This window comes from Caretta caretta, chromosome 7 (assembly GCF_965140235.1).
Source record: "Caretta caretta isolate rCarCar2 chromosome 7, rCarCar1.hap1, whole genome shotgun sequence".
Taxonomy (NCBI): Eukaryota; Metazoa; Chordata; order Testudines; family Cheloniidae; genus Caretta; species Caretta caretta.
Genome location: NC_134212.1, coordinates 26023932 through 26040375, shown reverse-complemented (window position 1 = coordinate 26040375; position 16444 = coordinate 26023932). Strand labels below are relative to the sequence as shown.

The following is a 16444-nucleotide window of genomic DNA, read 5'->3' as shown; positions in this document are numbered from 1 at the left end:
GTGTGTGCGCGCACCTCAGAAGTGGGGCTGCGATAAACCGTTTCCAAGCCCACCCTGATCAAATCCAGCCTTTTTCATTTTTAAGCCACCATCTCAAATTCAAGCTCCGACTTTTTTTTCCTTACACAAAGAAGAGAATTTAAAATGCCTCTAACACTAAAATCTCATCCCCAGAAGCCTCTCTAATCGGAGCCATGCCACAGCCTCCTCCACACCCGCAGGATTCTGCATGCAGCTGTGAGAAGTGTATAAAGAGCCTCCCTAATGAATAAGATGAAGAGGGGGGTGAGGGAGAGAAGAAGGGGGGAGGAAGGGAACAACCTTTCTTTTCTCTGCTCTTCCTGGGGATCTGAAAATTCCTCCTAATAGGCAGATCTTCAGGGGTCTTGGGGAGAGGGGGAGGACCCCCCAACACGTCGCTAGGTTGTTGTAGCTGCTGCTGTTCACGTGCCGTGGAGACACTGCTCTTCCGCTGGCTACTGCTGAGATTTGGGGGGGGTTTCTCTTCTGTAGCAGCCACCAGCAGCGCCTCCTCAGCGGTACTATCAGAGCGGCCGCCATTTTGTGTGTTGTCCTCAGCTGCTGCTGCGCCGCTGCTCTCCACACCAAGGAGGCCCCGGTCGTTCTTCTCCGTCCGCTGAAGCTCCTCCGGCTCTATCTCGCCACCGCCAGTAACCCCAGCATCCGCCATTGAACTCTATGGCGAGGAAACAACTGAGCGCTAACAACTGTTTCTTCTCTTCTCCCACGGAGCCGCCCCTTCCCAAGCTCCATGCACCACCCACCCCTAGCCTCTACCGCGCTGCTCCGCTCTACCACTCCAGTCGCTCACTTTATGGCAACAACTCCGCCTCTCCTCCCCCCAACATGGCGGCTGCGCCGCAGCTGGGAAAGGGGCGTGGTCAGCGCCCGGCCAGCGGCGGCCAATCAATGCGTGGGGCAGGTTATAAATATGGGAGGAGGTGGGTGCCGCGCAAGTGGCGCAGTAAGGTGAGAACGTCTCAAGACGGCAAAAATGGCACGGCACCTCGTTTGGCGCGCCTTTGCCTCAGATGCATCCTTCCCACTCCTAGACTCCTTGTGGTGGCTGGTTCCCATCCCTATTGGGCCGTGGCAGCAAGATAAGGGAGAGTTCATAGTGATCTTGTTGATTTTTTTTCCTGGCACCATTCACTCTTGGTGCACTGCCCAGGCAGTTGAAGCACTCACCATGGGTCACACCCATGTTGTGAGAGGGAGTGTTTGTACCACGTAGAGTCAACAAGCCTTTGTACCAGCTCTTGATCCTGTGCTGCAAGGTTGGAATCTGTAGGACTAACTGCTGCCTGTCCTGCAGCTCCTCCAAGGCTGCTTGATCCGTTAAGGTACCACTCGAACTTTGGTAATGGCCTGAATGGGACAAGAGAAGGAGGCATCATTGCAACTTCACCACTTGTTATGTTACATCAGCAGAAACAGAGGAGAAGGCCAGGGACCAGTTTCCTGCCCTCCTTAGCATTTTGGACAAAAAAGAAAGTGGCAACGTAAGCCATTGACCTTCCAGTAGTAGGAGTGGAGAAGACAATATGGGTGTAGTAGCCTGCTCTGTAGAGAAACAGGAACAGAGAAGAAGGTATCAGTCTGATCCCCACCCTTTTTCATGATTGGGAACAGAGATGAAAGTGTGGGCCTAGTTTCCAACCTTATTTCTGCAGAATGGGAGAAAAAGGCAGAGGTATAGTTCCCCACTCTGCCTCTTGAGGTGGCATCAGAGAATTTATGGGTCCTTATCCTTGCTTGAACGTATACAAGGTATAGATGGGATTTGTGTTTTTAAGGTCTCATCGAAAGATCTCCTACACCATAAACTGAGTGGAATTCAGTTTATCTTTTTCAGAAAGATAAGGACTGATTCAGTGCTGTCAGGGTTTTAAATGTGTGGTTCCTGTTTAGCTTGGTAATTTGGGTGTACCATTTAGCTATGTGCTTGTGTCTGTACATTTATAGTTCTTCTGTACTATTAATAACAAAAACTGAAAATAAGAGCTACTGTGAGGAGTTTGTCACCAATTTTATGCTGACTACTGGATATTTCACTTAAGGAGCGTTTTCTTAAATGGTTAAGTCAACTATTATGTCACTTAGAGATGTCACTCATTTCCTCACAGTATTTACATTCCACACAAATTTGGTCTGCTCACCTCTGTTTGAATAACTTGCATCAGAAATAATTAATCATGAAACTGAGATTATTGATATTTACACCAAGAGAATTAATCCTACATCATCAGCATCTGCAAACAATGTGTTCTACCTCCTACAGTTCATTGAGACTTTCCTGGTAGACAATGACCTAGGCTTGGTAATAACACTTCTGTATTCTCCTGACAACACAACAGCAATGCAGTCTACCTACACACCCTCATCAACCCTCTGGAAACTCCCAAGTACAGAATGCAGCAGCACATCTCAGCAACAAGGTCTGCAATTAATATATCAAACCTGTCCACTCTTCACTATACTTATTTCCCATAGAATATCATGTCAGATTCAAGGTCTCAATCCTTACTTTCAAGTTATTGAACATGGTGACCTTAAAGGTCACTTGAAGCTCTAGGACGAGGACTATGTTTAACAGCTCCAGACCTCTGGCACTATGGAATTGTCTACCACAAGAACAGAGCTTGTTTATGCAGGAGACAGCTTTCTCACATGCCTGCCTAAGTCAGGAATAAACTCAGAATCTAAATCCCCTACCCCCATTAAACTTACTGTCTTCTGATTCGAGTGCAAAACCCACTTTGGTCTTTTTAATATAAACACACAGCACAGTATACTGGTACAAATGATTAAAAGCAAAATAGCTCATAATTTTTCCTTCTGGGAAGAAGATGAAAGAGAGAAAGAAAGAACCATACATGGTAGATAATTGTTACTTCATGCACTTTTGTAAGGTGCATAGGTACTGCAATACAGAAGGCAGTGTAAGATCTTGAATAGAAATAGAATAATCATTTTAAATTTTCTGCATGAATAATTTTCTGTCTCCTTCATATTGGGTCCCATATTTGTGCCTTGAAAAGTTGAAAGGTACGCTGTGTGGCATTTTCAGAACCTGCCCTCTCTTCAGAATGTATGTCCTTGCTCCAGGAATAGTTCTAAAAAAGCAACTCTGGCTATGGTTAACAGCTTTAGACATGAAAGAAATATGCTGTAGGAGACTGAAGATATTTCTTTGCCTGAATCCATTAGATAGTTTAAAAAGTGGGACAAAATTATTTCCTGCATAACATTTGTGATCTGAGGAGCTATCAGCATCGTAGCATGGTTTGAGTTCTTTGCTGCTGCTTCACTTTTGTTTGTTCTACATAAAATTTCTTCAGCTGTGTTAGCTGCTTAAGTGGAGAATGTGGGGTAAGTACATTTATTTTTGTTGTATGTCTCTTCTTCTGAACAGTTTGACATCGAGCCTTCAGAGAAAAAGATGCCAGAAAATTTTATGCAGCCACAGCAGAGAGGAATAGCCCATTTTCTATGGTCTGCTACTAGTGTTTTTAAGTGAGGAAGTTTAGAATTAGCAGTTCACAAATGTGGTTGGTTGTGCCTCCTCATGCTCTGTTGTGGAATTGGAAACTGCACAGGAAACACCTAATCATGCAAAGACTTGCACAGTTAACTTTATGTATTTTGAAGTCAATGGAACTATTCACAAGTATGTACAGTTAAGCGTGTGTGATTAGAGCTAAAGGGAGTTATTTTTACAAGAACGATATTGAAGTGATTATTGGTACATTTGCTCCATGACTTGTTCTAGAAATTTCAAGTGAGGTTTATCAAGAAAAACTACAAATTGTGAGTAACCAACCACTATTTAAAAAAAAAAAAATCAAATGGAGAGTAGGAAATAAGGTCATCCATTTCTGTGTACCTCTAATGTATATAACTTCAGGAAATACTCCAACCCATTGTTAAAATTCTTTCAGCTGGGTCTAGAAAAAAGTTCAGATTAAACCTAACTGTTTTAAAATTTAGGTTTATGGCAAAACTAAGCTAGTTGTTGGATAATTTTTTTTTTTTTTGCTATAACAAAATTGTTGCTATAACTCTTCTTTCCCCCTTTAAAAATATTTTAACCATTTGTTTCCTGTAATAAACTAGAGAAGATAAAAGATGCAAGAATGTAAAAATACTGTAAGATGACTCAATATTTTAAAAAAAACAAACAGATGTCAGGTTGTTCCTTCAATAGTGTTGGTCGTAGGATTGCGAAGAAGTTTTAGAATTCCTCCATAGAAAATCTGAGCATCTTCAGTCTACGCCATGGAATTTTTAGAAGTAGTAGTTTGGAAATGTTGTTGCAAAGATTAATGATTTCATGCCTCTGTGACTAAGCAAAATACACCATGTGTAGAATAGTTAGAGAGACAGTAAAAAAAGGCTCTAAAATGTCTCATACAGAAACTCTTAATGAACAAAACATCATATATGACAAAGAGTACAAAGACAAATTGGTCAAGGCAAGAAAATCCATATCTAGGTACCAGGGAGTACTGGTATTTGGAAGAATTATTTGGTGCTACTGAGGCTAAATAAACACAGAAGAGAAACTGGTTTGCGAGGAAATGTGCTAACCAGGGAATCAAAGGAATGAGGTGCTGCAGCATGGAGTGTGGGGATATCTATAATTGATATTTTGTCTGATTATAGAGATAAAAGAATTTTAAGCAATTGTAAAAATGGATGGTTAGAGCTACACTACAAAGTTAGGTTGACATAAGTCCACTTGTGTTGACTTAGTTATGCATGTGTCTACACTTATATTTGTCTTCTGCCGACTTAAGTGGCCTGTTACAGTGATACAGTAACAGCACCTCCCCGAGTGGCACAGAGCCATAGCCAAACTACTGAGGTCAATGCAGTGCAAATATAGACACTGCATTAATTGTGCCAACCTTAACAGTGCTCCAGCACCTGTCCAACAATGCCTCTGTCCTTGTAACAGTGACTGTTCTGGTCACAGTTTTGAATTCCCCAGCCCAAGGGTCACAGAGATTGGAATCCCCCCAACACCTTTTAAACCCCTCCACGTTTTTGAAATTCCTTTTCCTGATTGCCCACCTTGGTGAGCACACTTAGCACACCTTTTTTGTGTGTAGCCAACTGACCATGCCAGCTCCACACACAGAGAAAGCTACTAGATGTGCTCCTGCCTGAGGTAGGGAAGAAGTATTGGATCTCCTTGGCCTGTAGAAAGAAGACTATGCAAGCACGGCTCTGGACCACCCATAGAAACATGGACATCTATGGGCTGACTGCACAAGGAATGCTGGCAAAGGGGCATGACAGAGATCAGCAGCAGTGTCGCATGAAAGTGAAGGAACTACCCCAGGCATATTACAAGCAAGGAGGGCAAAAAACACGTTTTGTGCTGCCCACAGACCTGCCACTTTTACAACAGATTGCATGCCACATTTGGCAGTGACCCAGCCTGAACCCTGCAGTCAACTGTGGACATCTCAGAGAAGTCTGAGATGGAGATCTCTGCCATGAACCATGAGGAGGAAGCAGGAGCGGGAGAGAGACAGGAGGGCACTAAAACTATGCCATGAACTAGGAACTGTTTGAAACTCTGCAGCCGTCTAGCCAGGTGGGTCACCGATGAAAGGGAAGAGAGCTTGGGTAACTGCGTATATGTATTATTCCTTGCCATTTTTTTTCCTTTCCCTTTCCCTCATACCTCATCTCCCTTATCCCACCTCATGGTCTTTGTTCTCCATTGAAACATGGCTTCAGCCCATTAACAGATTAAGGCACAAGGATCGACTTTTCATTGCTGTACTGGTATAATGTTAGAAAACAAAAGGTAAGGGAATTCATTCATACAGTCTGGTTACACAGTCCAATTACGCAGCCCACGTCACATCCGTGTCTTGTGCTCAGGTAGAGGTAGATCAAACAGAGTTAGGATTGACATCTGGCTCATTGGGCTAGATGATGGGGAGTACTCTGTTTATCAGAATAGGGATGTGTCTCATTGTCTTGAGAGAGCTCAACGAAACTTGAAAGCTACACTGCAGTCCTCTCCCAAAAATTTTTAGTGATTGCAGCCTTGTTTCTTCCATTGCAATAGGACACGATTGTGCTGAGCTCTGTAACTCCATGCTTCTGTTAGAGTGAAGATGTGTGCCAAGAAGTGCTACACAGGACTGTGATAATTTTGAAAAAGACGTAAAAATTATGGGTTGTGAAAAGTAGTATGGGAGGTTGAGAGTGGCATAGTAGGAACTTGACCCCTAGCTTCCAGAACTCTCTGGGTGATTTGTTATCCCACAAAGTTCTGTGGAAATGTCTCAAAAAACATTGCACTGGATGGCAGGGCAGGCTTACCTACCTGGGATGCACTCCTCTTTACATTGACGTTACAATGGTAGAAGCAATCCTGGTTAGTACACACAGCACTGATGCAAGCAGCCAAGTGTTCAAATACTGACTGATATACAAACTTCAGTAGATGTATGCAATGTAACTTGTGTCAACCAAACTTTGTAGTGTAGAAGTGGATGTTGTTGTCTACAAAGAAAATAAAATCTGATATGGCAACTATTTCCAGTCTTAATCCTAGCAATTCAAGTATATTGGAAAGTGCTAATAGAAATAAAGTTTTTTTTATCAACAAGGTCATCATTAAATCTGTATTCTTTTCTGTAAAATTACAAACGATAGAAAAGGAGAAAAAGTCTACTCTTTGTGCTCATGGAGGTGAATTTGCTTCCAAGGAAAATCAAAGCTTTGAATGTAATTCTGATGATTGATATTTCAGTGTGTTACGTCTGAAAAAATGAATGTGTGGACTAAAAAATTTTAATATGCTTATTAATGTTCATTGGCTATTCCACGGTAAGTCTTGACTTTGGCAATTATAACACCCTTGCTGTGTAGGTAAAATGCATTTTTTATTGAGGCCTCTTCATGCTTTCTTAGGGAGAAGCTGCAGTGTGGGGTATGCACACACAAAGCCACTCTTGAGCTAACTAATGATAGGCAGGAAAATTGGTATTCAGTAATTTTGTTTAGCTTTTTGAATGTATAGAAATATCATTAGGGGGATCTTTAGTAATCATTCTAATGAATGATAATTGAACAAGCACTTTTTTCTTTGTGTTCTTGTAAGATGCATCAAACATTAATCATCAGGAAAGATTTTGGAATACAATGGAAAGATCCATTTGGTCTTCTCCCATTATGATGTAGTCTATAAATTATTTCTGAGCAATGAAGAATATTAGATTTAGAATTGTTATCTCACTTTCTCAGATGTTTCTATTCTAGGCTGAGCTTTAAGAAAAACTGGTGATTTAGCTAGTTTAGCTAATTGCTTACCAAATAAGAAATATATAATTAATTTTTGGAACAGTTTTGGAAATGCTTGTTATGTTTGAGTATTTTTATAATGAATGGTATCTGTCAGAGGTGCCATTTTACTTATACTTTTTAGTGGGAAGTACAGGTGGATGATGAAATTGTTTGAAATACAATGCACCTTTTCTTCTGAAAGCAAGAAAGAAATGGGAGTTTTTCAAACTTGTAAAGTAAGCATTGATACACATTTGAAACTAAGGGTTAATTTAGCAGCAGGATAATATAATCAAATCTGAATGTTCTAGTCAGTTTATTGGATCTATGTTAAAGTCCTCCTGGAACTTTCATGTACAGCCGGCATTTAAAAACCAACTCTTTGAAATGTGTTAGTTTACATATTAGTAATTATGCTTACTTATTTTTTTAATTAAAGTGAAGATTTCAAGTGTGTAAGTTCACTTCTCCCTCTCCAACACAAATGTATGTACTTCTGTCTGATTGCAAAGTTATGTTGCATTGTACTTTGTTCTTTTCTTGATAATTACTAGCTCTTTGGCCATGTCTAGACAGGGACGCTCAGGCAAGTTAAGGCACATAAGTAATAGAACGTTAGATCTGCATGTCTAACTCAGTCCTTAGTTTGTTGTAGCTTAATCCTCCTCTAAGGATATTTACTCCTGAATGAGAGCATCCACACTGTGGTTTAGTGGGCTTTAATTTATGTGCATTAACTTCACACATTTCATTGATTCACCTTAACTTTCCTGAGTGTCTCCATGTAGATAAGCCCTTACTTATCAGTAGTTCCTGCATCAGTCTTGAATGGTGGAAGAAAGAAAAGACCATATGGATTATGGGACTAAAGACGTGTATGTGCGCCTTGGTGATGAATCTCTGTCAGAATCTGAGGTTGGAAAAAATGCTGATATGGATGTTTTTTGTCGAACCACTGTAATGTTTGGCATCTGTCTAATGTGTCATTGTTTCCTCACTCATATGGATCCAAAATTTATAGTTTTTCAACATTCATTATATTTTATATAGATAATTTGGAGGAAATTCAGAAGAGGGAGTTGAAGGATTTGAGTTCAGTTGCGGGAGTGAGAAACCTACATCTGAGAAACTGATATACAGGTACAGATACTGTTACTTTCCAGAGGGTTGGGAAAAGATTCTGGCATTTCAATTGAGACCAGGAAGTAATGTGTAGCCAGGAAGGAGGTAAAGATAAGAGAGATCCTATAATGGTTTGGTTGATAAGACAAAAATGCTGCTCAAGTAAACATTTCTATAATTTCTTTTCTTGATACTTTCTGAACATTGGTATATTACCAGTTATATTTTTCAAATGAAATTACAAATAAAGTGGATAAAAATGTGGTTGGTACTTGGTCTAGAAAAAACTCCTCAATGTCTTGATTCTATTGCTAATGCTTTTTTTTTATATATATAGATTTTTACTTTTACCATCTCTTCTACAAGTTCTCAGTTACAGAGCTGGTTGTGTCTGCTGAGAAAAACATGTAGAGCTGTGTATCACTGGCAGAATGATGGCACTAGAGCCCATATCATGTCACAGTTTCATCAAATGTTCTGATATAAACGTTGAACGCAGAAGAAATGCCCTGGTGGTAGGCACTATATGAAATCCTAAAACAGAGCTAAATAGAACATTGCTACCTTTACCCTAGTTTTTTAAGGTCAGTAACAACCATTCCGGTATGTTAATAATTAAAAGGAAATCTAATAGTCAAATCTGTTTGCATTTTCAAAACAACTGAATTAGCCTGAGTTGTTATCTCAACAGATGTCATAAAGTAAGAAAGACCTGGCCAGTATGTAATAGTTTATTTCCTGGGAAAAACCTTAATTCCATCCTAACTAAGTCTTGTCTGGAAATTTCCATACGTTTTGGAATAGGCTGTGTAGTATGTTAATGCCAGTGATGTTTTGTCGATTGTGGGTTTCTATAAGAACATGCTGTGTCCAGTAAATCTTAGTTGCACCTAAGGAATGGGGCCAATAATTGAATCAATTAATAAAATAAAATAGAATGAATTAAAAAGAGAAACTTTGTTGTGAAATGCTGTTGTCTACAGAAGAGGACATCCACAGATGCACATGGCAGCTTTAGTTTTAGGTTGCCATTCTGGCTGATCTGGCACTCTACTGGGTATGTATTTCATGGTTCATAGATATCACTACAGATGCCGAATGTAGATATAGCTCCAACCATAAGTTAATGAATGTATGTCTGTCTGAAAAGAATGCTCTGCTCTTTACTGCAAACAAAAGTATTTTTTCCACAGCTCAGGTCCAAAGAAAGTTTTGATGCTTGACCAGTGGATACGGTTATTGGGCTATTGGACTTAAAGTTTGAGAATATTTATTCAGAAGAGCATTCATTTTGAGAGCATTTGCACAGCCATTGAAAAGCCTTTTGTATATTTGGGAGCCATACAGTCATGGAGAAAAAGCAATACCATACAACTTAAGTGATCACGCAACAAAAGTAGAAGTATCAATTGTGAAAGCAAAATATGTACAGAAAATAGGTGACCAGCAATCAGTTGGATAAATATGGTTCAACAAACCTTGAATCAAATAAGTAACTCTGTAAAAATCAGAGTGCTTACGGATATATGAACAAATAGAAAAATGACTTATGTTCATTCAGTTGTCCCCTGAGAATAATCCACCCAGCTCTAGCTAAGTGATATGGTGTGACACTGTCCAGAGCTACTCAGGTTTCAGAGTAGCAGCCGTATTAGTCTGTATCCGCAAAAAGAAAAGGGGTACCTGTGACACCTTAGAGACTAACAAATTTATTTGAGCATAAGCTTTCGTGAGCTACAGCTCACTTCATCAGATGCATGCAGTGGAAAATACAGTGGGGAGATTTTATATACACAGAGATCATGAAACAGTGGGTGTTACCATACACTCTGTAACAAGAGTGATCAGGTAAGGTGAGCTATTACCAGCGGGGGGAGGGGGGGGAGGGAGAGGGGGAACCTTTTGTAGTGGTAATCAAGGTGGGCCATTTCCAGCAGTTGACAAGAACGTGTGAGGAACGGTGGGGGGCAGGGGAATAAACACAGGGAAATAGTTTTACTTTGTGTAATGACACATCCACTCCCAGTCTTTAGTCAAGCCTAAGTTAATTGTATTCAGTTTTCAAATTAATTCCAATTCAGCAGTCTCTCGTTGGAGTCTGTTTTTGAAGTTTTTTTGTTGAAGAATTGCCACTTTTAGGTCTGTAATCGAGTGACCAAAGAGATTGAAGTGTTCTCTGACTGGGTTTTGAATGTTATAATTCTTGACATCTGATTTGTGTCCATTTATTCTTTTACGTAGAGACTGTCCAGTTTGGCCAGTGTACCTGGCAGAGGGGCATTGCTGGCACATGATGGCATATATCACATTGGTAGATGTGCAGGTGAACGAGCCTCTGATAGTGTGGCTGATGTGATTAGGCCCTATGATGGTGTCCCCTGAATAGATATGTGGACACAGTTGGCAATGGGCTTTGTTGCAAGGATAGGTTCCTGGGTTAGTGTTTTTGTTGTGTGGTGTGTGGTTGCTGGTGAGTATTTGCTTCAGGTTGGGGGACTGTCTGTAAGCAAGGACTGGCCAGTCTCCCAAGATCTGTGGGTCATCCTTCAGGATAGGTTGTAGATCCTTGATGATGTGTTGGAGAGGTTTTAGTTGGGGGCTGAAGATGATGGCGAGTGGCGTTCTGTTATTTTCTTTGTTGGGCCTGTCCTGTAGTAGGTAACTTCTGGGTACTCTTCTGGCTCTGTCAATCTGTTTCTTCACTTCAGCAGGTGGGTATTGTAGTTGTAAGAACCCATCTGCGAAATGTTCACTGCAGAGTTAGGTTGTGATTGACACCCAGGTCTGAGCATACGTGGGTTACCCTAGCCGAGGTGTGAGAAATTACTTGAATAGCCCTACCCAAGTTACGGTGTCCTCACTGGAGCTGTAATCACCCATGTATGTTGGTAGGACTTCTGGGGGCATATCCCATGATTCTTTTGTGTTGCAATATTTGAGCCACTCTGACTCTTTCCCACTCAATTGTGGGAAAACGTGTCTGTCCTTCTGGGAACCCACTGGGAATTGTGGAAAGACATTGGAGGACTATGAGTCTGAATCCTCACTGCAAAATGGGTGGATTACTAGCCCAAGTGAAAGCGGAACTAGGCTCTAACCCAGTCATGCCAGTTAGCCCACATTGAAAGCCCCCCTTATCTCAGGTGAGAAGATTTTGTGTTTGGATAGAAGTGGGGTATGGAGCAACACCGGAATAAGAGTCTGGGCTAACTCTCCAGTGAAGACATAAACCCAGATGCAGTGTTTACCTGCTGGGGAAATGTAACTGTCACTTCCATTATCGTATAGTTTTTTTTTCTTCCAAGCAGACGATGAGTCTACAACTACATTTCATTATATCTTCCCCTTCAGAGCATTTGGGTTGTTTTTAAAGAGTACTCTGATTCCACTCCTGTCACTGACTCCTGTAACTGTACATTTAAAACAAACAAAAAAAAAAGTACTTTGGACCCAGGGGAAATTTTTCCTTCATATATTTCCTATCTTCAGTTAATTTCTTCTGGTGTAGAGGAGGAAAGGTGAAACAGGTGGGAGTTCTTTTTTTTGCATTGCGGACAGCTATTTTCAGAAATGTTGATACTGCATATTGTTTTTATTTTCAGAATGTTGACACTGGAGAAGTGTCCCCTTAGTGGAGTCAAATGTTTCTCTGTTGCAAAAAGGCCATCACTGATAGACTATGGTTCAAATACTCTGGTGACATAACTTCATTGATGTCAGTGGAATTATTCCAGCAGAGAATGTGGCCCATGACAATAGATGCAGGAGTTGCTAAGTCATTTTAATCTATTTAAGACGGGGGGTATGCCTCAGCTTGCTCCTGGCTTATTCAAAAGTTCCCACACACAAATGTTAATGTTTGAAGGGGGGTGAAGGCCTCATCCAAGATCCTGAAATCTCCAGGGTAGATTACTTGACCCTTATAGATACAGCTGCATCCATCAATAATATCTTGGACTATATGATAAAATACATATTGGTTACATCCTAATTTCCTCTCCCTGAATCCTTTGGTATGCAACTAGGTCTTTCACTCTACTGTCTGGGTTGATGGTGAAGGATATTATAGCCAGATCTGGTATAAAAAGGTGCACAGTAGCATGTGCCTAATATGACTAAAAATATAGATGGTAGATCAAAAGGTTTATTTTTCTTTCACTTCAGAAATTATTGCACACACACAGTTGTCATCCCTTTAAGAAGAAAACATTGAATACATTGGGTGTAAGTATTCCTTGGCAACAAGAATAGCTATTTTGATGGATTTTTTAAAACATTTGTTTATTTTTTATGAGAAGATGGAGGCAACAAAGACAACACTACCACTGTTAATTGCCTGCTCATGTTCTTCTAATCTTCAACTTCACTGGCATCTGTATAAGCCACCCAAAGGGAAAGAATACACTTAAAAAGCTGGGCTCCATCAGGAATGATAGATTCAGGTGTTCTCAGAACTAGCAACAGACTGTTAGGCTTCATATTTGGAGATATGAATATTTTAAGCCCTGTAACTCAAAATTCTTACATATTTTTTAAAACTGTGCATTACATCAGAGGTTCTCAACCTGTGCTCTGCGGACCTCTGGAGGTTCACAGACTATGTCTGAGGCATCCACAAAAGGTTGTCATTACCATAGAACCATGGTTTTCAACCTGTGGTCCAGACACTGGGGATCTGCAAACTGTCTAAGATTTTCAAAGGGGTCCTCACCTCCATTAGAAAAATTTTAGGGGTCTGCAAATGAAAAATGGTTGAGAATCATTGGACTACAGGACTCATCTACCAGTACTTCATTCTTAGGACCTGCAGATGGAAGAAAATTTAAAAACTTCCTATTCCCAATAGCCAGTAATCTTCTCAGCCACATGACTGCTCTAACATTATTCAGCATTACAAAATAAGATTGGAGAAATCTTCAAAATTGTGTTTGTGTGAAGTGCTCTTGAATTTAGAAACATCAAGGAGATCTGTTTCTGGAAGTCCACTCTGTTCAGGCAGAGACTGTTGAAACTGATAGATCATAAAAGCAGAGTCTCATACATTTTCATGGAGAATGCATATATTTAAATGAAAAAAAAAACTAATTTGGAGGTCAGTAGTGTGGCAACAGTCTCATACTTTGCTGAAATTTCCACTCTTCTTCCTTTACAACTACTGTAGCAGACAGGAAATTAAATGACCCAAAACAAAGAGTTTCCTTAATGTTGAAAGCCTCAGTATCAATAAAAAGGAAATTAAGATGAGACTAATTAATGTACCATGTGCCTTGAAATTCCCATGCATAGATGTTTAACCACCTTAAGTCTTTCTTTTGAAATTATGCATTGAAGTCAATATGGGCAATTTAAGCTGCAACATTGAATTCTTGCTTTTGTGGATGTAATTGAGGCCATGGTTTCTCCACATTGGGGTAAAAAATGTGTCCTGTTTTTGCTGTTGTAGCATAGGTTCTTCTTCAAGTGCTATCCCTGTGGGTGCTCCACTTCAGGTGTCTGTGTATCCTGGTACTGCTGACTGGATATTTTTGGTAGCAGTGCCTGGTTGGGAAGCACATGCGCAGTAGCTGTCTCGTGGTGCCGTTGATGATTGAACTAGCACCTGCGCATCCCGACCCCCTTAGTTCTTTCTCAACCATCCTCAGCTGCAGGTGGCACTCCAATGGCAGTATGACTTTTAATACAGAGTACTGCCATTCAGACTGTCGACAGCTCCACGAGTCTTTACCAAAACCCTTGCGGTGATAGATGCTCATCTGTGCAGACAGGGAATATTGATATTCCCATACTTAGACAATTGCCTACTAAAAGGCCATACCAGGACAGAAACATGACACATCACTCGACAAACCATCTCTGTTTCACTCCTTAGGGCTACAAATCAACTAAAAGAAATCTACCCTAACTCCAGTACAACTGGACTTCATAGGAGCACAGCTGGACTCTGTAAAGGCCAAAGCTTTGCTACCGATGCCCCCATTCACAGCAGTGACCTCCCTCATCTTGGTGATCGCAGCCCATGGGTGTCTGCATGAACCTGCCAACAACTCCTGGGACACAGTGTGGCCACCACTTTTGTTGTAAAACATGCCAGACGACACTTGCGCTGCTTTCAAGGATGGCTGAACTCAGTGTATATTCCACAAAAGCACAGCCTACACAAAAGACTCATGCTGACCTCAGAGGTCCTACATTCACTACGATGGTGGACAAACCCAACAAACGTGTGCTCAGGCATCCCACTTCAACAAGATCCGCCATCCATACAAATCACAACAAATGCCTCACTTATCAGATGGGGAGTTCACCGAAACCAACATGCAATCTAAGGCAAGTGGTCCCCCATGGAAACACACTTACACATAAACCTGCTCGAATTACACGTGGTCCGCAATGCGTGCCTACATTTCCTCCCTATTATACGAGGTAAAACAATAAGGATCCTGACACGACAACATCATGTGTACTATATAAACTGTCAGGATGGGGCACATTCCCACTTCTTATGCATGGAGGCCCTAAAACTATGGAACTGGTGTATAAAACACAACATCTCTGTTACAGCAGCATACCTCCCAGGCCGAGTGAACATGATGGCAGACACTTTAAGCAAACAGTTTTCCCAGGAGTATGAATGGGAACTGAACAATGAAATAACACAACATGTATTTCACATGTGGGGATCACCACACACAGATCAGTTCGTGACATCGGTAAACAAGAAATGTACAAAGTTTTGCTCATGAGCAGGACTCAGAACACAATCCATGAGAGACGCTTTTCTCATCAAATGGAACGCTCCTCTCCTATGCGCATTCCCACCGATACCTCTGATTTCCAGAGCGATACACAAAATACAAACCGACAAAGCCAAAATAATACTCGTAGTACCGACATGACCCAAACAGACTTGGTTCCCTTACCTGACACGCATGGCAATCTGCACGCCGTTCACTCTCCCTCTGCTATGGAATCTTCTCTCTCAGGACAATAGTCAAATCCTCCACCCGGATGTGGAGAGACTTCATCTGAAGGCATGGCTCCACCCGGACGAACTAGCCTGCTCAGAACAGGTAAAACAAGTGTTAATAAACAGTAGGAAGCACAACACACATACTACCCGTCTCCAAAAATGGAAGAGATTCTTCCTGTGGTGCCAAAACAAGAAAATATCTGCAGGCCGGGCACCACTTCCACTAATCATGGATTATTTATTATCCCTAAAGAACTCAGGACTCGCTATGAGTTTGCTTAGAGTTCACCTTGTGGCCATAATGTCCTTCCATCAACAGGTAGACAGGAGGTTGGTATTTGCCCACTTGATTACCAAGTGATGTTGGACCATATTAAAGAAGTTCTGTATTAAAATCACAAATGAGTTTGATTCCCCACAGTTTAAATTCCAGGGTATTACTAATTAAGAGGTCTCTTAGTTTTTGGTACTGTTTCTCTCCCTGTCTGTGTGAAACTTGCAAGCTGCTAATTGTGTTAGTACATTCTAAGACAGAGTCTGTTCTCAAAGCAATTCTTTGTAACAACAACTACTCACACAGAGAGAGACTCAAAGCAATTCTCTGTAACAACAGAAACAGCACCCAGAGACTCCCCGCCCTTTTGTTGTATTCATCTCGCTTTGTTAACAATTGTGATTAAAATAGAGATAGAGGATGTATGTGGATGGATGCTTGGTGTGGATAATAACTGAATGATCAGGGAGGTGCCAGCCTAAGAATCCAGTGTCCATCAGCTGAAGAAGGTGTCAAGTGGAAATAACCAGAGGACCCCCGGAAGGCAGATTGGAATCCACCCAACAGCCTCAAGGATAGGAGAACCAAAGAACAAGATAACATCTGGCAGCACAGAGCCATCAGGAATGTGCCATAGACATCTGAGAACCTATGCCTGCATGGGAATTAAATCTGTTCCTTAAAAGTCCCTTTTGAACCCTTAGCCACATGCTCATTACTTCACTTATCTATGAAAGTGGCATTCC

At 41.1% G+C, this 16444-nt stretch overlaps 1 protein-coding gene and 1 long non-coding RNA gene across 10 annotated transcripts in view; one reads left to right on the top strand and one right to left on the bottom strand.

The window, feature by feature from the left end:
• TASOR (transcription activation suppressor) overlaps positions 1-826 on the bottom strand; it is a 53969-nt gene extending 53143 nt beyond the window's left edge. For all 9 annotated transcript variants that reach the window (XR_007357813.2, XM_048859236.2, XM_048859231.2 and 6 more), the window contains exon 1: positions 322-826. Coding sequence is in view for 8 of the 9 variants with exons in the window: in XM_048859236.2 (XP_048715193.2) it covers positions 322-691 (370 nt within the window). In the remaining variant the exon portion in view is untranslated. The remainder of the gene's footprint in view (positions 1-321) is intronic.
• Positions 827-879: 53 nt separating this feature from the next.
• Positions 880-8718, top strand: LOC142072687 (uncharacterized). Its single transcript, XR_012669212.1, has 2 exons — positions 880-3393; positions 8383-8718. It is a non-coding gene; the product is annotated as an uncharacterized LOC142072687 (long non-coding RNA).
• The last annotated feature ends 7726 nt before the right edge of the window (positions 8719-16444 follow it).